The 24871-nt window shown below is 38.1% G+C and overlaps 2 protein-coding genes and 1 pseudogene across 2 annotated transcripts; all 3 read left to right on the top strand.

The window, feature by feature from the left end:
• The first annotated feature begins 738 nt into the window (after window positions 1-738).
• On the top strand, window positions 739-8959 carry LOC120414400 (RNA-binding protein 48). The gene is made up of 3 exons (XM_039575577.1): window positions 739-858; window positions 928-1078; window positions 8694-8959. Exons 1-3 carry the CDS (start codon window positions 739-741, stop codon window positions 8957-8959), a joined length of 537 nt encoding a protein of 178 aa, XP_039431511.1.
• Window positions 8864-18181, top strand: LOC120414399 (mitosis initiation protein fs(1)Ya). The gene is made up of 4 exons (XM_052709965.1): window positions 8864-9013; window positions 9070-9291; window positions 9357-9992; window positions 16731-18181. Exons 1-4 carry the CDS (start codon window positions 8996-8998, stop codon window positions 17910-17912), a joined length of 2058 nt encoding a protein of 685 aa, XP_052565925.1. The 5' UTR covers window positions 8864-8995; the 3' UTR covers window positions 17913-18181.
• Window positions 17917-19249, top strand: LOC120414398 (uncharacterized; annotated as a pseudogene).
• The last annotated feature ends 5622 nt before the right edge of the window (window positions 19250-24871 follow it).

Below are 24871 nucleotides of genomic sequence, written 5' to 3'. Positions count from 1 at the left end.
TAGCTCAAAAGAGTAGTAGAAGTCTTCTCCCTGGGTTCTGTCTCGGTCGAGCCGCTGGTTGGCTATTGGACTAACAATCCAAAGTTTCGGATTCCGAGGCAGATGGGAGCTTAGGTGTGAAAAGAGGGTTGGATTGCCTCAGCGTTTCAAGCCTTCCGACACCTATAACTTCGAGTCGAGTGGAAGTAACCCTCAAAAAGGATTTGTTTTCCTTGTGTTGGCAGATAAAGGGTACACTCAAAGTCAGAAGTATCCCTCAAAAGGGTACTTTCAATCCTCAAAAAGGATACTTTCTATCCTTTTTAAAGTTCACCCGGCGTCACCCTTTTAAAAGGGTATGTCAAATTCAGTACATTTTCGATACCCTTTTAAAGGGTGACGACGGGTGATTTGAAAAAAGGATACATTTTACTTTGAGTGTAGATAAAACCCTTTTTGAGGGATAATTTTGATTTTGAGGTAAGACCGGCATTTTGAGTTCAGCCGAGGTTGAAAACTTTGTAAAATATATACAATTTTTGTGTAAATCTGTAGATGCTGTCAGTTCCCCCCGAATTTGACCCTTGCAGGGCGGGCTTCATAATGACAACCATCTGCCGCACACACACACGAATCGCGCAAGTGTCACGCGCACCAACAAGGTAAACAAAAAAAGTCCTTCGGCGCCGCACACCGTGTGATTGTCTCGCGCTATCGAAATTTTTAGTGCAATAAAAAAAACCAGAATGTTGCCATAAGATGAGCAGCGATCCGGAACCAAACGCACCAAACAACAACGATTTGAGCCATCACGTTCGCCACGAGTACTGCCACAATCGGCCCTCGTATCGTGCCTCCCGGAAACAGACCGCCGTCAAGGTGAGCGTGCCCAGCCTACTTTAATTGCGTTTCATTGGTCATGAAATTTTAATCTCCTTTTTGGTATAGGCCTACTCAGTTGCCAGCGAGTCTCGACATTTGCTCGTCTTCGGAGTGCCCCAGATCGATCTGCTCCGGGAGCTCAAGGTCGAATTCCGGCGGTACGGCACGGTCCAGCTGGTGCAAAACGTGACCGAAGCGGTCAAGGCTACCGGAAGTGGTGAGTGGAGGGAAGGAGCACTGCTTTATCGTGCGGTGTTTATGCAATAAGTGCAATAAATAGTCTTATTTATTTATTGCCTTTATCAGGTGCTCTTTGTCTGTGGTTGCAGAAACGTAAGGGGGAAATTTACTTTAAAACACAGTGATCCCAAAAATTTGTAACAGTTTGACTTCATGCAATGTTGGAAAATATCACAAAAAAAACAATTAATACATAACACAATCCTTTTTGCCTTATTCCTTTTAACAAAGTTTTTCACGTAATGGAATGGTCCTTTAAAAAGTAGCCTTATGATTTATTTTAGCAAAGTACCCAAAAGTGTTTCATTAGGATTTAACGAAATAAGTTATTTTAGGGCATGTTTCCCTTAAACATGAGACGGATTGGTTACGGCAGGAACTGGTGCTCCACCTCGGAAATTCAAATGTGATTTTACAAGTAAAACCGATGATTTTTGCATTTTGCAGGGTTGTTACGGACGGCGCGGATCTGGCGCGGATTTGCTGGCTAATTTTGCTCAGGCGCGGATTTCGCGCGAATGACAATAAAGATTATGTAGAAATTATTTTTTATATGTTTCTTGTCATTTCTTAACATCTCCGGCACTGAATATTTAATTTCTTTTGAGTTTTTAGAAATGACTTTCCGAAGATATAGGAATTAGAATGTGTAACAAAAACTATTATTGGGGCTTGTTCTGGTGTGCGCCAAATATGAGCTTGATTGTACGTAACAGAAACTGGCCTCCACTTTCGAATTTTGGAATGGAATTTAATCGGTTAAAAAATACTAAAAAATAATAAATCAAAATACATATTAATTTTCAATTAAAATAATTTAAAAAATCTGAAATTTCGAAATTCAAAACTTTAGCAATTTGAAATTCAAAATACCAAAAATTTGGGTAATCCAAAATTTGAAGATTTAAAAGAAATCAAAATTAAAAAGTCAAAATTTAAAAACTAAAAAATATCAAATTCAAAACAATATCTAATCTAATCTAATCTAATCGAACACAAGCGCAGCCAGTCCGAAGAAAGCATCCGGGAAGAACTTATGGTTAGATTACGCCTCAAGTTCCTTCTTGTCATTACTAATGATTGCAATACTTTCGAGAACCCCCGAAGTGTATTACACTCATTGAAGCGGCCCAGGCCTACTGCGTTGCATTAACCGCATGAGACAGATTCTATGAACGGATCCCACATGTCATAGAACCATCAGGGGAAGAAGAAGAAGCCGGGGACATACCGTACCAACCGGTTCGAGTTATTTATAGATTATATTGGTGTGTGGTGTGTAGGGGAATCGTTGGGGAAGGGATTGTTGTATTATGTAGTAAATGACCTTGTGACATTATTTCACCACTACGGATTAATTCACTCAAGGAGTATTAATCCCTTGGTGGCCGAATCGCTAGAGCATCCGACTTCCAATCCAAAGGTGTGAGTTCGAATCCCACCTGATTCTATGCGTTTTTTGTTCTTAAAACTCATTTACTGTCCAAAAATTTCAAGGAGACCGGTCGGGAAACGAACCCTAAACCTTCCGCTTATGAGGCGGGAGCCGTAGCCATTAAGCCACGGGCCGGTCTCAAATATCAAATTCAAAACAATATAGAAAAAAATTCTCAAATCTAAAATGATTTCAGTATCCTTAAGCTTATAAATTCTTAAATTCTAAACTCCTAAATTCTTAAATTCTTAAACTCCTAAATTCTTAAATTCTTAAATTCTTAAATTTTTAATTTCCTAAATTCTTAAATTCTTAAATTCTTAAATTCTTAAATTCTTAAATTCTTAAATTCTTAAATTCTTAAATTCTTAAATTCTTAAATTATTAAATTCTTAAATTCTTAAATTCTTAAATTCTTAAATTCTTAAATTCTTAAATTCTAAAATTCTTAAATTCGTAAATTCTTAAATGTTTTTATTTTTAAATTCTTAGTTCTTAAATTCTTAAATTCTTGAATTCCACAATTTTTGAAGTCCTATTTTATGTAAGAGATTTTGAAATTATGAGAAGACATTATTTTAAATATCGGAAATTAAATTTCTTTCGGAGTGAAATTTTAGCGAGGATTTTGGATTACAAACTGTATAAAAATTCTTAGATTTTGAATATTTAGACTTTCGAAATTTAAAATTTTATCATATTATAATTTTAGATTTTGATTTAATTTTGAGGTTATATTTTTGAAGTTAAATTTTTAGGTTTTTAAATATTGTATTTTCTATTTTGAAGATTTTTTTTGCATGGCCCTTGCCTTGACCGTCTCTTGAGGATTTTTTTTAAATGGATTTATTGCTTTCATTCTTTTGGAGCCTTTAAACATAAAACGAGTTTTTTTTTAAATCAAATACTTTCTGAATTAGTTTTTCTTCATTAAAAAATAAAATTTCTTAAATGTTTTTCGCGATATTTTTTTATATGGCGTGGATTTTGCGCGGTTTCGGATTTTAGATCGGCGCGGATTTGGCGCGGATTTTTTTGGACTCTCCCGTAACAACCCTGATTTTGTCAGTTCTGAGTCCTACACCTTGAGGCAAAAATGCAAAGAGTTGGTATAATACATACTTGAGCTTTTAGTAAATCTTTTTTCAAGGCAATAAAATGTATATGTTCAACTATTAGACATTTGGTTGTACTATTTCCGAGATATATCTATTTTAAGAAAGCAGTTTCAGATAGGTACCAGCCACGATATCTCAATACTGCCTTGACCAAATCGGCTCAAAATTTGTGTGAAGGCTCGTTAAAAGAGTAAACGGGGTCAAAAAGTAAATTTTTACAAAAGATAAAAATTAGCGTTTTTTTAACGTTTTTCAAACAAAATATCGTCAATTTTTGATTTTTGTATTATTTAAAAAAACAACATTTATAAACCGAACTTTGTTATGCACACGGGATATGTCTTGAGTGTCTTAACGGTCTTAACCCCAAATTGAGGTATCGTGGCACCCGTAAAGTGAATCGGTGTTTCGAGAAAAACGCTCAAAAAGTTAGACAGTTCGCTCAGCGCATAGCAAAATGTCAAGCTTAAATCGTCTCGTTACTAACTTTATTCATGAAACTTTCAGGAGTGATTACAAATCATTTTTTTAGTGGATTTATTCAATTTTCTGTAATATGCATTTGTTTTTCTAAAATCTCGTGAGTTTAATAGTTCGTGTCTGGGAAACAATTTCATCCCAACCATCGAAGAGATTCAAATTTATAACATTACAAATCTGTTGAGCAATTCTCTATCAAACCCGGAAATGGATTTTATTTGTATTTTTTGATTTGTGGGGGCCTTCCCTATGACCAAAGAAGCTATTTTGTGTCATTGGTTCACCCATACAAGTCTCCATGCAATTTTGGCAGCTGTCCATACAAATATGGTACGTAAATCTGTAACTTTAGAGTGAATTTTCTGATCAACTTGGTGACTTCGGCAAAGTTGTGGGTATTGTTGACGACTATTGAGCAATTCTCTACGAAATCGGTCTTTTTTCTTCAATTTTAATTTTTGTATTTTTTAATCCGACTGAAACTTTTTTGGTGCCTTCGGTATGCCCAAAGAAGCCATTTTGCATCATTAGTATGTCCATATAATTTTCCATACAAATTTGGCAGCTGTCCATACAAAAATGATGTATGAAAATTCAAAAATCTGTATCTTTTGAAGGAATTTTTTGATCGATTTGGTGTCTTCGGCAAAGTTGTAGGTATGGATACGGACTACACTGAAAAAAAATAATACACGGTAAAAAAAATTTGGTGATTTTTTTATTTAACTTTTTATCACTAAAACTTGATTTACAAAAAAACACTATTTTTAATTTTTTTTATTTTTTGATATGTTTTAGGGGACATAAAATGCCAACTTTTCAGAAATTTCCAGGTTGTGCAAAAAATCATTGACCGAGTTATGAATTTTTTAAACAATACTGATTTTTTCAAAAAATCGAAATTTTGGTCGTAAAAATTTTTCAACTTCATTTTTCGATGTAAAATCAAATTTGCAATAAAAAAGTACTTTAGTGAAATTTTGATGAAGTGCACCGTTTTCAAGTTATAGCCATATTTAAGTGACTTTTTTGAAATTAGTCGCAGTTTTTCATTTTTTAAAATTAGTGCACATGTTTGCACAGTTCTGAAAAAAATATTTTTGAAAAGCTGTGAAAATTCTCTATATTTTGCTTATTCGGACTTTGTTGATACGACCTTTAGTTGCTGAGATATTGCAATGCAAAGGTTTAAAAACAGGAAAATTGATGTTTTCTAAGTTTCACCCAAACAACCCACCATTTTCTATCTTCAATATCTTAGCAACTTATGGTCCGATTTTCAATGTTAATATATGAAACATTTGTGAAATTTTCCGATCTTTTCGAAAAAAATATTTTCAAAATTTTCAAATCAAGACTAACATTTTAAAAGGGCGTAATATTGAATGTTTGGCCTTTGTGAAATGTTAGTCTTGATTTGAAAATTCTGAAAATATTTTTTTCGAAAAGATCGAAAAATTTCACAAATGTTTCATATATTAACATTGAAAATCGGACCATAAGTTGCTAAGATATTGAAGATAGAAAATGGTGGGTTGTTTGGGTGAAACTTAGAAAACATCAATTTTCCTGTTTTTAAACCTTTGCATTGCAATATCTCAGCAACTAAAGGTCGTATCAACAAAGTCCGAATAAGCAAAATATAGAGAATTTTCTCAGCTTTTCAAAAATATTTTTTTCAAAACTTGGCAAACATGTGCACTAATTTTAAAAAATGAAAAACTGCGACTATTTTCAAAAAAGTCACTTAAATATGGCTATAACTTGAAAACGGTGCACTTTATCAAAATTTCACTAAAGTACTTTTTTATTGCAAATTTGATTTTACATCGAAAAATGAAGTTGAAAAATTTTTACGACCAAAATTTCGATTTTTTGAAAAAATCAGTATTGATTAAAAAATTCATAACTCGGTCAATGATTTTTTGCACAACCTGGAAATTTCTGAAAAGTTGGCATTTTATGTCCCCTAAAACATATCAAAAAATAAAAAAAATTAAAAATAGTGTTTTTTTGTAAATCAAGTTTTAGTGATAAAAAGTTAAATAAAAAAATCACCAAATTTTTTTTACCGTGTATTATTTTTTTTCAGTGTAGTCCGTATCCATACCTACAACTTTGCCGAAGACACCAAATCGATCAAAAAATTCCTTCAAAAGATACAGATTCTTGAATTTTCATACATCATTTTTGTATGGACAGCTGCCAAATTTGTATGGAAAATTATATGGACAAACTAATGATGCAAAATGGCTTCTTTGGGCATACCGAAGGCACCAAAAAAGTTTCAGTCGGATTAAAAAATACAAAAAAAATCGAATGACCGAAATCCTAGAGAACTGCTCTATTGAGAATAAAATAGGTACACGGAAAAAAAATTCACGATTTTTTAAATAAATTTTTTTCACAAAAACTTAATTTTCTATAATAAGTATTTTTTGATTTTCGAGATTTTTTATATGTTTTAGGGAACAAAAACCCGCAACTTTTGAGCGGGGATGGTCAAAAAATCTGCCGCCGAGTTATGTTTTTTTTAATAAATAGTGATTTTGGAAAAAAAACGAAATTTTATACAAAAAAAATTGACCCGATTTGTTTACGTAAAATTAAATTTTCAATCAAAAATTAGGTACTTCACAGATTTTTTATGAAGGGCTCCGTTTTCAAGGAATAGCCACCAAAAGTTTGATTTTAGCGAAATACATATTTGCAGTTTTTCGATTTTTAAAAATAGTGACTATGAGTGACCATTTCTAGCAATATTTTTTTTAAGTTCAGAAAATTTGCTAAAAAATTGTCACATTAGAGAGATGCCAATATCTCAACAACTAAGGGTCGTATAAACAAAGTTCAAAAAAGCAAAACATAGAGAGCTGAGAATTCTCAGCATTTAAAAAATATTTTTTTCAAAAGTGGGCAAACATGTGCACTAATTTAAAAAAATTAAAACTGCGACTATTTAAAAAAAAAGTTACCTAAAAATGGATTTAACTTGAAAACGATGCACTTTACCAAAATTTCACTAGAATACTTTTTGATTGCAAATTTGATTTTACATCGGAAAATGAAGTTGAAAAATGTTTGCAACCAATATTTCGATTAAAAAAAAAAATCAGTATTGATTCAAAAATTTATACCTCGGCCAAAGATTGTTTGCACAACCTGGAAATTTCTGAAAAGTTGGCATTTGATGTCCTTCAAAACATATATTTTTTTTTTCAAATCAAGTTTTAGTGACAAAAAGTTAAATAAAAAATCACCAATTTTTTTTACCGTGAATAATTTTTTTCCAGTGTAGTCCTTATCCATACCTACAACATCGCCGAAGACACCAAATCGATCAAAAATTCCTTCAAAAGATACAGATTTTTGAATTTTCATACATCATTTTTGGCTGGACAGCTGCCAAATTTGTATGAAAATTTATATGGACAAACTAATGATGCAAAATGGCTTCTTTGGGCATACCGAAGGCACCAAAAAAGTTTCAGCCGGATTAAAAAAAAATAAAATTGAAGAAAAAAGACCGATTTCGTAGAGAATAGTCTGGGACGCTACAATTTTTTTTTTTCATAAGGCTGGTACAAATATTTTTAAAAGTTTTTGTCACCCCCCCCTTCAAAATTGGCCCGAAAAATCAGGGGGCAAAAAAATATTTTTACAATAAACTTCAACATTTCAATGAAAATTCAAGTGCAACCAGCTGAAATCAAATTAAAATACATTCTCCTGCGTTTAAAATCATTTTTAGCATGTTTGGATTTATTAAAAAATCTTAAGATTTTTTGAAAATTTTCGATGCAAAATCTTTTTTTTCGATACAATTTTTGTTTTTGTGAGATTTTAGATTTTTTGAAAACTAATGATTGCAAAACAACTGAACTAGTGTAAAATGCATTTTAAAACACTTTTTTCATTTAAATGTGAAGATTATGGCTTGTTATTAAAATTTTTATATTTTTTTATTTTTTTGCCCCCCCCTTGACCTCGGCCAGGGCCGAGGGACAAAAACTTTTTTTAATATTTGCATCGGCCTAATACACACTACAAAAATTACTGCATACTTCTTTTTACCTAAAATATAGGAAATGTTAGTAAAAAATACAGCCAAAGTTGACCTCTAAAAAAATTGCTTTTTAAACTTTGTCAAAGTCACATAAATCAAGTTCAACTTTCAAATCTAAAATTTTCAAAAAATATTTTTTGGTTAGGTTGTAGAGGGTTAACATCGAGATCTACAAACTGACAGGGCGGGCGCCGTTGGTGACCAATGGCTGTTACCTACTAATCGCAACTGTGCTGTGCGCTAGGGTGTGACTAGATTAGATTAGAAAAAATGTCCCGAACTTGTGAATTTAAAGGGGCTAGATTATTCTTCAAAATTTTCATACAAAACTTTAAAGTTTGCAGTTGGTCTTTTAAACAAGAGAAAGATCTCAAGCATTTTTTTTTCAAATGAAGGTTGAAGGTTAATTTATTTCCTAAATTTGTGGGATGTCTGTATCACTCCCTAACTAATCGACTACCGCTCATTTCCAATTCCATCCCCCTCTTTCCAGTCGAGGTCGAACCCTTCACCGACGTGTTCCACGTGCGCTTCGAAAAGCTCGAGCGTGCCCGGCGTGCCAAGAAGCTGCTGGACGCGAAAAACTTTTACGGCGGCATCCTGCACCTGTCGTACGCCCCGGAACGCGAATCCATCGAGGAGTTGCGCCAAAAGTTAGCGCAACGTCGGCGCGAGGTCGCCTTTCGAGTTCCAAAGAAGCAGAAGCCTACGGTAGCGAGAGGGGACGAGCCACAGCCAAAGAGAGTGAAGAAGTGTTAACAACAGCGTTCGTCCATTGTGATCGTCGCGTCAAACATGAAGATCCCCAAAGAGGTAAGCGCATTTATTTGAAGCAATTTGGACGGATTTTGACCGGATTTTGTTTGCAGGTTCAGTGCCGTACCTGTGCGCAGGTGTTTTGCTGTGGCAAGTGTCGTCAGAAGCACGAGGACGTCCAGCACCAGGACGTGAAGGCGATCCGGCAGATTTGCTACATCTGCAACAATAGACCGTTCCCGTTGCGAGTCGACACGAAGATCAGCGGGAGTAACGTGCTGGTGGAGCACATCCTGCGGGAACATTTGCCGCTGCGGTGCAATCGGTGTGCCAAGGTAGGTTCGCGGGTCAACTCTCAAAAGGTTTTGCAGGTTATAAAAGTGTGGTTCTCTCCCTGCAGGTCTTCCACACAGCCGCCGACTTCAAGTCGATCGCTCGCTGCCTCACCGCACACGGTCCAGCATCGGATCAAGCCTGCCACCTCGAGCACAGCCAGCACATCCCAACGATCTTGGAGAATGTCGCCGCGGAAGGAGAAAACAAAGAAAATATTGATGAAAACAACTCGGCCACCTCCTCGGAACGATCAACCCACAACTCGGCCCCCCAAACGGCCATCAAGGTGAAGCTAACCGCCGCCAACACGCCCCAAATATCCAAAGAACTACGTGCCATCACCGACCCCCCCGAGGACATCGAACCCGTGAACGAAGCCATGCTGACGCCCCTGTCGATGATCAACTTGCGCTGGAAGCGCAAAAGTCGCCAAAGCTTCGACAGTATGCTCTCGACCACCAACAACATCTCGGCGGTGAACGCTTCGGAAGGGGCGATGCTGGTCCCCCCGTCCAGCCCCGCCAAGAAGCTCGTCCGGACGACGTCGACGCCGATGATGCACGGGTGTTTGCCGCATCATCACCATCACCACAAGATGACCAGCTACAACGAGTCGTACAGCAGTGCGATGGGACAGATGTCGAGCATTCACGCGAACAGTACCAGTGAGCAGCAGCAGCAGCAGCAGCTAGCAGCAAGGGCCAGTGGCAGCGACGCCGGCTTCGCCGACGAATTATGAGATTCATAAGGTTAGTGTTGTTCGATTGTTTTCTGTTTGTAGCTGTGTACGGAGCTCGAAGGGAACGCGGTCAAGAATTAGAAGTTTAATTTGGAATTATGAATTTAGGATTTTAGAAATCTAGAGCACTAGAATTTTGCATTTTAAATTTTTGAGTTTTTGAATTTAAAAATTATAAAAAATCTAATGATTTTCACATTTTATTTTTTAGATTTTAAAAAGCAGATTAAAACTTAAGATTTTTTAAATTGCATGATTAGAGATTTTTTTTTATTTTTCAAATTGTTGTTCTTTTTTTATAATTTTTAGAGCATTTCTTTTTTTGATTTTCGTGCTTTGAATTTTTTGAGTTCCTAATTTTTTTGAGGTTTTAATTTTTTTATTCTTGTAATTTATGATTAATCTTATTTATTTTCAAACTTTGAGTTTAAGATTTTTTAAATTTTAGGATTTCATAATTTTTATTTTAAAACCTAAAATTTTCTTTTTTTAATTTAGGTTTTTTATGTTAGAATGCTAGAAATTTTTAATTGTTCAATTGGGTACTAATTTAAAAGCCCTATGTCAATTTTTATGTACAACGGTAAAAAAAAACACGATAAAAAACCATTTCTGATCACTTTTTTCATTTAAATGCAACAAAAATTAACAAGACAACATTTTTTCGATGGGTTAACTATGGCCCCCTTGGAACGAGCTGTCAAGTAGGAGCTTTTCTGTCAAGAAGGACTGCGAGATGAATTTTTCAAAATTGATTTAAAAATCCATTTTAAACTCTTTGTGGTTGTCCATAGGGTCATTGTACTCAGAAAAATAAGCTTTATCGCTGTAAACAATAATATCAGCAATCTAAGCTTCATTTTAGGACCCAATTGTAGAGTTTTAGAATTTTTTTCTGTATTCCAAAATTTAAGAATTTGTGTGCGTATTTTTTTCTATTTTTCTTACAGTAAGATTTAAAATTTTTAGATATTTTAAATTTGCCTCACTTTTGTATGATATTTTAATTCCAAGGTGCAAGATTGTTTTGTTTTTAATGTTTTAAAATTTGGACTTTTTGTCAATTTTATAGGTAAGAAATTGTTTAATTATTTCTTTTTACTTGCTGAATTTATATTTTTGCGTTTCTTTTTTTTTAATTTTATTTTGACTTTTAGACTGACGAAAATATTTTTTGAAGTTTTTGCCAAAAAATAAAAAAAAAAATTAAAATTTAAATAACAGGCCATGGTATTCACATTTGAATGAACAAAGTTTTTCAAAATGCATTTTAGACCTGCCCAGTTGTTTTGAAATTATTAGTTTTTAAAATATCCAAGCATTGAAAAAAATGTTTTTCGCAAAAAAAAAACTCGGAATTTCACAAAAACGAGTCTTCTATATCTATTAAAATTTAGATTATTTGCATAATTTTCCATGCAATTTTGAAGGGAGGGGAGGCTTGGCATAAAATTTGAAAAATATTTGCCGAGGCCTTACTTTTTTTGTGTTTTGAAGTTTGTTATTTTTGAATCAATTAAGGTTTAAGGTGTTTAAAATTTTAGGATCAAAAAAATTAAATTTTGTGTTTTAAAAATTTTATGAATATTTGTTTTAAATTTATTTAAAATTTTCGTTTTTTTTATTTTTTTATTATTATTGAGTTTAAAAAAATGTGGAATCCTGAAATATGCGCAAAAATTATATATTTGATGATTCAATTATTTTTAAACCTATAATTAAACTTAAATTTTAAGATTTATTTAATTTTAAATATATTATGTTTCCTTTTTTTAATGCTACATTTTTCAAATTTGTATGTGCCTAAAGCTGAAAATTTAGTAATTCCGGTGTGTTACTTTTATGTTTTTTAAAGAAATTTTAGATTCTTTGAAATTTTGGGATTTTAGAATTCGCAATTCGCAATTTTCAGTGTAAGAACGGGCCTTGACCGATCTTATGCACTAGTTTCCCGACGAACACGCACTGCCCTTACACCTACATCTCACCCTTGCTCTGAGTCAGTACGAGCAGCACGCTAGAACACGCTTTGAGTGTTCGTGCCAGGCATGCACACCTTCTTTTCCGGTTACGCATTTTAACTCGGCCGGGGGTGGTACATTACGTAGGGTTTGATGCAAGAATAAGCGCCTAACCATTAAAAGTGTGCCTATCAACTTTTATTGAAGCAAACACTGTTTTATTTTTAGTTTGAATTCAAAAACTTATTGTTATTTACTGTGTATTGTTTTCTCCTGAAATCTTCCCTATTGTTGAGTCTGTTTATCTGTTGCTATTTCTTTTGTCGCGGTGTTTTGTTACAATTTTTGGTCCTGAGCATGTTATAAAAGTTTATCAAATAGTAATATTTGTGTTAATCCTTTAACCATTCCATAAATTGAGTAAGGGCTCAAACCTAACTTGTTTGAAAAAACGTTACTTAATCCACCTTTAGGTGGTTGGTGCCTTCCTCATATTCATAAAGTCAATACATTCTGTAAAAATAGCAACATTCCCCCTTAACATGTTTAACAAATCAACTTTATTACTCATTTCTTTTGATATGGTTCGCAGACCATCAATATTTCTGGCTCATCGGCAAGGTCTGATAAAAAAACCTATCCAACGATAGTTCGCATGGAAGATTCAGACAATATTTTTATCACAATATTCACAATATCTGAAATCCAACCTCTAAAAATGTTTAAATAACACTTAAGTGCCAATAACTTTTAATAGGGTTGTTAGATCCTTGATCCTTTTAGCATAACTTTTGAAGTACTTAACTAAACTTGCTGATTTTAAATAGATACCTATGGGACCCCAAGACGGATCGAATGAGACTAATACGGTCATTATCCGTTCATCCAGTCCGGAGATAATCGAGTGACAATTTTTTTGTCCACCCACCTACACACATCCACACAGACATTTGTTCAGAACATGATTCTGAGTCGATAGGTATACGTGAAGGTGGGTCTACGAGGTCAAATTAAGAAGTTCATTTTTCGAGTGATTTTATAGCCTTTCCTCAGTAAAGTGAGGAAGGCAAAAAGGGTGAAGATTGAAAACAATAGACAGTAAAAGAGAATTTATTTTATAAAAATCAAGTATCAATAGTAAGAGAATGATGAGCGTATTTATTTATTTATTTTATTTATTTATAAGCTTAGATTATAGTAATGATAATTTATAGGACAGATAAAGAATTATTCAAATAAATAAATTCGCAATAAAATCAAAAATGATTAGGCGAATGATAAATAGACTTGATATTACTAGTACATTAAGGAAAAGTATATTTTTAAGGAAAAAAAAAACAAAACAAAGTTTGTTACAGCAGTATCAATTGATAGAAAAGAGTGGAAAAGCTTTGAGAGATAAGAGAATCAAAAGTTAATAAAATTAAAATCAAATGTTGGATATTAAATAGAAGAATCAATGAAGAATTGGGAATCAGAAGAGCAAAATAAAAATAGGAGATAGGTGGTAGCTGAGAATGAAGAGAAGAGAAACCCCGTTGTGCGATGTTCCAGGTACATCCACAGCAGTTGACTCAACATACTGCGAATCAAAACAATACCGTCTACAATCACAAATTACTTCCCTTTCCCACATTGTCGCGCCCCTTTCTTTTAGCCGTCTCGACTCTGACCCGCGGTGGTCAAAGGTTTACGATCCGTTTCCACAGGCCACCAGCTAGGTCATCATGAAAACCAAGCCAACGTGGAGGTACAGTGAGTCAAATATTTGTCCGTACCCCCCCGTACGGGAAATGTTTGTGATATAAAAGTACATAAAATTCGACTAAAGTGCCATGTTTTATACATCAATCGACGCGGCAGAATGTCCTCTTTAAGACACTGTCATAGGATTTGCAAAAAACTTTTTCTTGAAAAATACAAAAATTGTTTACTGAAAAAAGTCAAAAAAAGAGGTCAAATAATTGTCCGTACCCCTAGTAAAAGTACAAAATCTGATCGATTTAAGTGAATTCATTTATGAAATGTTGTTTCAGTGTCAAATACTAGTACCTTTAGCCAGTTTGTGACAACTTTGAACTTCTGATAAGTTTGTTTAGTTAATTTATATTAAAAATTGGATTAAATTTAGTTTTTTAAAGTAAAACTTGTCAAAACATTAGTTTATAAACAACTATTTTTATAAAATTGCTATTTTGTGTTGTAAGAGTCTCTATTGAACAAGTTTCAACAATATTTGTTCAAAATATACATTGATTTCATCTTTTTTATTGACATTTTTCGACCAAAAATACTGTTTCGGAACAATACCGTTAAACAATCCGGATTGTCCCGGAACCGGTTCAACCCCTCGGAGGGAAATTTTGTGGTGATCAGATAGAGGACAAAAAAACCCACCTCTTGCAATTTGAAGCATCCAATTTCGTCCACTACAGCCCGATTACGAGTCCCTAGTCTGAAATTTGAAATTTTCAAATTCCCCAAGCAAAACATTCTGACCCAGAACGGTACAGAAATTCTCAGCACGGAAAGTGAAAATTTCAAATTTCAGACTAGGGACTCGTAATCGGGCTGTAGTGGACGAAATTGGATGCTTCAAATTGCAAGAGGTGGGTTTTTTTGTCCTCTATCTGATCACCACAAAATTTCCCTCCGAGGGGTTCGACAGTATTTTTGGTCGAAAAATGTCAATAAAAAAGATGAAAACAATGTATATTTTGAACAAATATTGTTGAAACTTGTTCAATAGAGACTCTTACAACACAAAATAGCAATTTTATAAAAATAGTTGTTTATAAACTAATGTTTTGATAAGTTTTACTTTAAAAAACTAAATTTAATCCAATTTTTAATATAAATTAACTAAACAAACTTATCAGAAGTTCAAAGTTGTCACAAACTGGCTAAAGGTACTAGTATTTGACACTGAAACAACATTTCATAAATGAATTCACTTAAATCGATCAGATTTTGTACTTTTACTAGGGGGTACGGACAATTATTTGACCTCTTTTTTTGACTTTTTTCAGTAAACAATTTTTGCAAATCCAATGACAATGTCTTAAAGAGGACATTTTGCCGCGTCGATTGATGTATAAAACATGGCACTTTAGTCGAATTTTATGTACTTTTATATCACAAACATTTCCCGTACGGGGGGGTACGGACAAATATTTGACTCACTGTAAGAAAATAGGACACTTGCAAGGAACCAGAGCTATACTGTTCTGATAAAGATAATTCGGATGATCTAACAGAACTACGGATGTAGTTAGTTACGCTCCTTCCAGGATGTTCCTTACGTGGACGTCAACCGAAGAGCACGCAACAAGGTCAGTGCCATTGCATACTCTTAGGTATCAATCCTTGGCCTGCAAATTTTGGGATTTTAGAATGTAAATAAATTTGGTTTTTCTTCTTTCAATTTTTGAATTTTCTAAGTGATGTATTTCAAGGTTTTGACATTTCCTTAATTCTGAATTTCTTATGTTTTTAATTGTTTTATTAATGAATGATGAAATTTTTAGGTTAATTTTTATTCAGTTTTATTTTTTTATTTTTAGGATTTTGATTTAAGAACTTCATATTCTTGTTTTTTTAGCAGTGTTGGAATTCTTGCGCTCTCGCGAGATTAATTCCTCTCTCACGAGTTCTCACCGCGAGTCCCAGCGAACGGATAGCACGAGGCCCTCGTGGCGAGAGCGAGAGCGCGAGCGAGAAGAGGAAAGGACTACAAGTTTTCTCCCTAGTCGGCGAGTTAGCAAAGCTTTTGTTTTTCTTTTCAGTCGAATTCCAACATGGGTTTATGGTTTCAACTTGAAATTGGAAAAAAAAGATTTTGTTATACCTGATTTTTTTTTTGAGTTTTGTAATTTTGATTTCTAAGAATTTTTGTAGGGGAAACATACCCTTTCTAGTCAAACACTAATCTTCGTCATATGAAGAGTTTGGTGCTCAATCAAAGGTCAAAAATACTATTAAGGCTATAAACTTCCAGCAACAGCACCGCCTCAAGTAAGCACGCAATTTATGCAATTTACTGACCAAAAGGATCAAATTTAATGCACTTTGATCATAATTTCTATTTGTCGAGACCATTTCTCATCATTTTGGTGGCACACACATCCACACGCAAGATCAGAGGTTAACTGCTTAACGAAAGTCGCCATCAATATCTTTTCATTTGCGCTAACGATTTCAAAGCGCTTTTAAGATATAAAATTGCTTCCAACTACCGGCTACATGTTCTTTTGACCGTTACTTAGTCACTCACTTGAAAAATAATCCCGAAACATGTAAATAATTAGCAAGCGCCATCAAAAAAACAAACGGGACTTTTGACGACCCATTCCAATCGAAGGCTGAAGAAAACCGAGCGAGAAGCGAAGGCATATAAAGAACAAAGGGTGGCCACCAGCAGCGCCTGTTGGAGTGAGTCAGTGATGCCAGGAAATTTTCGTGAGGAAAATGAAAAGAAAAATATTTTTAAATATTTAAAATTTGTATTATTTAGTTTTTACATATTTTAATTACTGAAATTTTAATTCTAATTTGAATGTAAAGAATTAAATTTTATAGAACCTTATAAGTTTTGAATTTTTAAACTTTATTGATTTTTCACATTGAATGTCTTTCAAACTCCTTCGGTATTTTTTTAGAACTTTAGATTTGAATTTTTGTTATTTGAAGTTTTTACAGTGTCTTTTAAAACATAATACTATTTTTCTCTCACTCCCAGGTCCGCGCCATCATCCGCAGCCGCTCGAAGGCCGTGGCCGCCACTCCGCTGCGCCAGGTCATGTCCAAGAGCATCCAGCGAGCGATCGCCCAGCACGGCTACTCCAAGCTGGTGGCACCGGGAACGCAACGCAAGATGAGCTTCAACTCAACGGGCGGAAGCAGCATCAGCGGAAGCCCTGCGCGGAGTGCGTTGGATCTGCGAACGACGCCGGTGCTGAAGCGCTGCTCGAGCGCATCTTCCGGACATCACAGAACTGCCAAGATGGTTCGGCTGGGGGTTAAATCGCGAAGTGAGGACAGCAGCAATGCGAGCACGTTGGAGGATCGTAGCGTTGAGGCGGGTTCCGAGTATTATGAAACGCACCAGAATGTGGACTCGCTGAACAGTACCGCGGATCAGGAGAACTTGGAGAAGGTGGAGGAGGTCGAACCCGTGGTGATTCAATTCTTGAAACCTATGGCGAGTTCCTACCAGGAAACTCCGAGAGTAGCCGGAGGAATGCTCAAGAAGGTCATTGCGTTCACGAGTCCGGACGTGACCCGACTCGGCGTCGTACCCCGGCCGGAATCGGAAGACGAAGGTGACGACGACGTTTGGTCCACTCCGTGCGGTGCCATTCCGCCACCTCGCAGCTTCAGCTGCTCAGCCCTCAAAGACCTGGGCCGTTCGGAGGAAACCGACGACGATGTGTTCCTTCCGCCAGCCAACCCACTTTCCCCGACCAAGTCCAAATCCTGCAAGCAACTCAATCTAGACTCCCCGGGCGCGCCCAGCACCGGCAAGCTGTGGACCATCGTGTCCAGCGTGATCCGGCTGGCCTCTCGCCAAGACATCCAAGACGACCTGACCACCAACGATTCCACCAAACTGACCTCAACGCTAGCCCAGAAAGCCGCCTCCTTCGCCGGCTTCCTCAAAAACAAGTTCCCCGGAGCGAGCCGCCCGAACCTGCGCTCCTCCTCCGGATCGGACGAATTCTCCGCGATATCCCCGAGCGGTGGCATCAAGAGACGTCGGTCGATGGCGCGGCCGTACGAATCGCGTGGAAACAATCCGACGGTGGCACCGGTGTACCGGACCAGCTCGAGTCCGCTGCCCAAGCGGAAGCGCATTCAGGGACGGAAGCCGATCGAGCGGATGAGGAATGAAAGTCGCAGTGAAAGTGGGAGTGATTTTTGAATGGATGACAACGACGGTGACGACGGATTGTGGACGGAATCGGGAAAATGGGCAATATTAGGGAGAAGAAGCGGAAGAAGCAATGAACGGTGAACGAGTGTTCCTTTCTTTCAGTTTTTTGATGATCGCGTTTGAATTGTTTATTTTACCATCGAAGGAAAGGAATGCAAAACTAATAAGAAGTAAAGTAAATCTTTTGTAAGTAGTTTTAAGCTGTGCCATATTGTGTCCCATATATTTGATGAATAAACGTATTAACGAATTGAGAATTTATTTGTCTTGGTTTGGTCGCAATTTAAGAAGTTCGAATTTTGGGCTTATTTGGTGATGATTTAGTGGGTTCTTTCTTTTCCCAAGCTGTACATATAAGGGATTTTGCCTTTCTCACCTTACTGAGGAAAGGCAATAAAATCAATAACTTCTTAATTTGACCTCCTAGACCCACCTGATTGTTTAAGTTTTATATTTGAACCGAAATTATGAGTTAGTTTAATTATATAGATAGAATTTATTTTTTTTAATCTAACAACAACAACTTTTCTATATCTTTTTTAAAGATTCTGTTGCACTTTTCCGAATAAAAAAAGTGGAAGGCTTTGCGGGACACCTACCGGCGAGAATTGCAGAAAATTCCGGTTTAACGATCTGGAGATGCCGCTAACGAGTCTGAGGAAAACCTCACAACATGGGCCCATTTCGCCCGCATGACGTTTGTACGTGATCAAATGCGACCAAGAAAATGGACGGTCAACTTTCAACCGATTCACCAGGAAGACGGAAGCACCAATGAAGAGTACCTTGATGACGTTTGACGAAAGTGCGCGCCCTCCCGAGAAAAAAAAGAAAACGACGAAAAACAACCATGCTGAACGACTTCTAGATATCGAGAACAAGAAACTTCAACTTATGGAGAAGGAAATGACCCACAAGGAACGGGACGAAGATGAAACGATCCTCGAAAGCCTTCTACCGCATTTGAGAAAACTGACCCCCGACCAAAAGTTGCGCTGCCGAATGGAGTTGCAGAATGTTGTTCTTGTATTCACGGGGCCATAATGATGACCTGAATATGTACGATTGCAAGATTGAAGCCGAATCAGATTAAAATGAAACAGTGAAATGCAATAAAATTAAATCAATCAAAAAAAAAAAACAAGCCAATCAAATGAAATATGGCCAAATCGACGCCAACATGTCAAAAAGCATCATGAATACTAACCATGCGTTTTGTGAAAAACGCGTTTGAATGTTGAGCATCATTTTTCAATTCCTATTTTAATTATAAAAGCAAAAGAAGATGTTCCAATGATAACAAACGATGAATAACGTTGCTTTTATTGCTACTTGATCGTCTATATTCAATAAAACATTATTTCCGTCAATATATTTAAGAAAAACAAGCTTTTTTTTCGACATGTAGTCTTTTATTTGACAGGGCTATATAAACGATATAAACAGGCACTGCTGATGCCAGAGATTTGTTTATGTTACTTTATCAATAATCATTATTAAACTGACTTAACTGAAGTAACTTTGGCTCATTTTTGGTGGAGAGGTAGCTTTTTAAGAGTACTTTCACAATATGCAATAATCCAGAAAGTGACAAAATGTACATGATGTCTTTTGAAATTCTTAGCAGAGTGTAGTTAAAATGCGACTGTTCAGTTTGAATGTTCAGTCCAGAATGTATTTCGTTTCCCAAATAGTTAAAAGGTAACTTCGATTGTCTTCAATCTTCAAATATTCCAGGCTTCTTCGATTCGGTATTTCTTCACTCCTCCTCGAACTCGAAGAATCCTAGTCCCAACGCAGCTCTCAGCTTCTCCAGCTTCACGCGGGTTAATGGTTTCGTCAGCGCATCAGCCACCATCGAATCCGTGGGACAGTACCGTACACAAATCGTTCCATTGGCATTCAGGTCTCGAACGTAGTTGTATCTGGTGTCGATGTGTTTGGTTCGTCTGTTCTCACCTTCCTTGTGTAGTATGCTGATACAGCTTTGATTATCTTCGTTAATGACAACCGGAACCTTGACCTCCTCTCCAACATCAGCCATCAGCTTCAGCAACCACTGCAGTTCCTTGCACGCCTCCGCAAGTGCCACGTATTCCGCTTCCGTTGATGACAGCGTGACACACTGCTGCTTCCGTGACGTCCAGCTGATAGTTCCAGTCCCCAACTGGAAGATGAAGCCTGAGTTGGATTTCCTGTCCGACTTGTCGCCAGCCCAGTCAGCATCTGCAAAACCGATCAGATTTCCATCTCCACCAAGCTTCAATTTCATCTCCGTGGTTGTGATCAGGTACCGCAGAGTTCTTTTGGCCTCAGTCCAGTCAGCTTCTGTTGGGTTGCTTACTTTACGACCGAGTATGGAAGTCGTGATCGCGATGTCCGGCCTGGTACATACTGCAACATAGAGCAAAGCACCTACGAGACTATGGTACTTCTCGTTGTTCTTCATCGGTTTCTCCTCCTTTTGCGACATGTTTGGGTACCCAGGATCCATCGGAATTGCAGACGGTTTTGCATTCTGTTGACCAAAACGGTCAGCGATCTTTTTGATGTAGCAGGACTGGTTCAACATAAATGTTCCATCCTTGTTGCGTTCGACCTGTAGTCCCAGGTAGTGCTTCACGTCACCGAGGCAGGTCACTTTGAAATTCTCCGATAGATGCTACCGAACACTCAACACGAACACGTGGATCTCCACCATCGTCTCGCACAAACAGGCATGCATCGGCTACTGCCGACTTGTAACCGAGTGTCTGCAACACCTCGGTAATTTTCTTGTTCCAGATCCTACCTGCCTGTTTCAGTCCATACAGGCTCCTCCTCAAGCGGCACACATCCTCAGGATTCCCGTTCTCGTAGCCCTTCGGTTGACGCATATATATGATCTCGTCTAGTTCTCCGTATAGGTATGCCGTCTTAATGTCGATCTGCTTAACGTCCATCTTCCTACGTGCAGCCACAGTCAGGAGAGTTCGAAGCGTCGTCTGCTTTGCCACGGGAGCGAATACCTCGTCGTAGTCAGTTCCAAACTTCTGACACCTCCTCGTATGTGGTTGGGTTATCCAGTTCCGCGACGTTGTTGGAAGGCTGAGGGAAAACAACACGGCCAGAATTCGTATTGTAACACTCAAAATCTTGGTACTTGCCTGGGACATGGCGCTCCCGACCGCTGCGCCTCGACTCTTGCTGCTCAACAGCTGGTCTGTTTAGTTGCGGTGGGAGCGCAACTTCGATGTGGTCCACCAAGGCTTCAACAGGTGCCGCCAGTGGAGCGTTCTCATCTAGAACTTCCACATCGTCACGCACGAACTCCATCCGTGCAACTGGTTCGTCTGTGACTTCGATTGGTCCAAACTGCAGTTCCATGAACTCAACCGGTTTTTTCACGAGTTCGCAGGTCCCGTTCGATCTCGGTGCGCCCTCGCCGACAACGATGACATCTCGGCTGATCAAGAAATCGTTCGTCTCTCGATCGTACACTCGATACCCCTTTGTGTCCTCACAGTATCCGACGAAAATTCCCTTGCGTGATTTTGGATCGAACTTGTGGCGTCTCACCTTAGGGATGTGGACCATGACACTAGAGCCAAATACCTTCAAATGCTTCAGATTCGGCTTTCTTCCAGACCATGCTTCTTCCGGAACAATCTTTCCAAGTGCTCGTGTAGGACATCGATTCATCAGATAAGTTGCAGTCGAGATTGCCTCCGCCCAGAACTCCTTGCCCAGCTTGGCCTCGTTCAACATGCACCGAGCCTTCTCAACCGCCGAACGATTGAACCGCTCCGACGCTCCGGAGTGTATGGGCACGTAATTTGATGCCGAATCCCAAACTGCTCCAGCACCTTACGGAAGTCTGCGTTTACGTACTCCCTTCCGTTGTCCGTACGCAAGATACGCAACTTCTTACCCGTTTGCCGCTCAGACAATGCCTTGAATTTCTTGAACGCATCTAACGCCTGGCTTTTCCTTTCCAGTAAGTAGACCTTGACCCTCCGGCTAGCGTCATCCAAGAACGTCATGAAGTAACGGCTTCCTCCAAGCGAAGACACTTCCATCGGTCCACACAAGTCAGAATGAACCAGCTCCAGTAGTTCGGTGGCCCTTGAACTGTTACACGAAAAAGGTTGTCGAGTTTGTTTGCCTTCCAGACACGGGACACAATCTGGCAGCTCGCCGTCCTGGAACTCGATTCCGTCAGCCATTTTCTTCAGTTTCCGCAGGCTTCCCACGTTCAAATGGCCAAGTCGTTTGTGCCACAGCTCCATCTTGCTCACCAGCAACGATTTCTCCGGTCTGTCCAACCGGTACAGCCCACCGTCTTCGACTCCAGTGACCACCAGCTCACCGTCCGTCGACCAGACTTCGCACTTGTCCGCCGTGAACACCATTTTGTTCCCTCTTTTACAAATTGCGCTTACCGACAACAAATTTGTTGCAAGTTCCGGGATCTTCAGAACTTCGTCAACATTGACCTCACCTTCGCTTGTATTCAGTAGAACCGACCCTTTCGCTACGGTCATCATACTGCTGCTGTTCGCTGTTCCAACTCCATGGTTCATCGGCACCTCATTCGAAAAATTTTGGTCCGACCGTGCCATATGACTAGTTGCACCCGAGTCAAAGTACCACTCCTTCGTCATCCATCACGTCACCCATGGCAAAAATACAGCACAGCCCTTTCTGCTTCCGTCCTTTCTGGTTCACGTTCTCTGGACACTTGTTAGCGAAGTGTCCCACCTTGTTGCACTTAAAGCAAGCTTTTGATCCTTTCGATTTCCTGGCATCGTCCTTGGCCCGGAAATTCCTCGACGAGCTGTAGAAAGCTCCGCCCTCGTTCGAGCATCTCGGACCCCGTTCGACCTTCACGTCCTGAAGGATTTTCGCCTTGACAGCATCCGCCGACATCGCCTTCCCGGACGCCTCGAGTCCCATGATCATTGGCTCGTAATGCTCCGGCAGCCCCATCAGCAGGATACCCGCCAGCCAAGAATCGTCAACCTTGAATCCGATCGCCGCCAAACGTTGACTCGCCGACATCACTTCATCGACGTAGGCCTCGACGCTGGCACAGTTGACCAGTCTCACGGATGTGAACTGTCGCAGCAGACCGATTCTTCGGGTTGAACCGTTATCTTGAAAAGCGTTCTCAAGATTCTCCCATGCCTTTGCGGCGGTGCCCGCATCCACCACATGACTGTAGTTGTAGGTCTCAAGACTGAGGCAGATTGCTGACAACGCACGCAAAGACATATCTTCATCTACAGCTTGACCTTCCCGCGGCTTGACCGCGGACCAGGTTCCCTCACGAATCAGCGACATCTTCATCGCGAACGACCAGGTAGTGTAGTTCTCACGGCCTCGCAACTTCTCAATTGCAGGAAGCGAGATTGAACCACCGTAGTTTCGTCCGCCTCTGCCGGCTTGATTTCCAGCAACACCGTTCTGGTCTTCAAGTTCCCGGTTCGGAGTTCTTCTCAAAGACATCTCTTGAACTTCGTTAAACTTCTTGAAACTTCTTCAATCTCTGGGTTAGGGCAGGCCCATAACCTCTTAGCAGAGTGTAGTTAAAATGCGACTGTTCAGTTTGAATGTTCAGTCCAGAATGTATTTCGTTTCCCAAATAGTTAAAAGGTAACTTCGATTGTCTTCAATCTTCAAATATTCCAGGCTTCTTCGATTCGGTATTTCTTCAGAAATGTTGCCGTCGAAATCACATTTTTTTGGCTCTATACGGGGTATACGGCAATCCAAAATTTCGCGAAGCAAAAAGAAACACCGAAGAATGAAACGATTTCCCCAAGGAGAGGGGAAAATCACAGAAGCAGCGCGGCCGACGGTTTTGGTATAAAATTACAAACCCACAACGGCCCTTTGGCATTGCTTTGCTAGAAATATAAACACCACTCCCTCAATAGCGTTAGTTGCTTCTGAACGGCTGAACTGCCGCGCCTTCTATTTAACAGGGTGGCCACAAGATTTCGATTTTTAATTTCCCGGTTTTCTCCCGACACCAAAAGGAATTTTGCGGATTTTTTTTTTAAAACCAAATTACTATGTTTTTTAGGCTAACGTTAGTATCAACAAACTTTTTCAACGCATACATTTGATTCAAAGTTTGAATTCCTCAAGGAAGCTTTGAATGCATCTAATTTGCAAAAAATACATTGTTATCAACATTTACGTAAATGCTCGTTAATTTTCTTCAAAAAAAGGTTTTGTGAATTAAAAAAAAAAACAATACTTCCAAGAATTAGCAAGTTCTTTGATTTTTTTTTTTTTTGCTGAAATTATGTGAAAAAATTCTTTTTGCATCATTAGTCCAAACAAAAATTTATAAACTTTGGCAGCAGTGCCATACAAATGTAAACAAATCGGTACCTTGAAACTTTTTTTTATCGATTTAGAATTAATAATTTGTTTGGCTACGACCCTCAAAAATTATCAAACAAAATAATATTTACAAACAGAAACTCCATGGTATTATTATTTTTTGTAGGGATTATGGATTGCGGGATTGAATATGTAATAAATTATAAAATGAGTATTTATTATAAGATTGAATTATTCATAAATAAGAGTTTAGAGCGCAACAAAAAGTGCGCACCTTCATGAATATTGCCTTGTTAGCTGACAGATTGCGGGTTGAGTGCGAGAGCGCGCTAGCGAGCTGCGAGAGAGAACAACGAGCGAGAAAACAACGAGATGCGTGCGGCCGGCAAAAGAGAGAATGAAGATTGTCAAATCAGTTTTGTGGTTAATTTGTGTGGAATAAGACGTGTTGTTTGTTCATTGCAAAATATCTGTGTTTTTGTTATAAAAGAAAGTCCCCGATCACGACATTTTTAAGTTGACATATATTATAATTCAACGTTTTTCAACATTTTCTAGGCTAGGTTACCCTTTTGCGTGTTAATTAAGCTGCTGGTACCACATGTAATTTTTCG

The sequence above is a fragment of the Culex pipiens genome, chromosome 3 (assembly GCF_016801865.2).
Source record: "Culex pipiens pallens isolate TS chromosome 3, TS_CPP_V2, whole genome shotgun sequence".
NCBI lineage: Eukaryota > Metazoa > Arthropoda > Insecta > Diptera > Culicidae > Culex > Culex pipiens.
The sequence above is the reverse complement of the archived record's forward strand: the minus strand, read 5'-3'. Positions and strand labels throughout refer to the sequence as shown.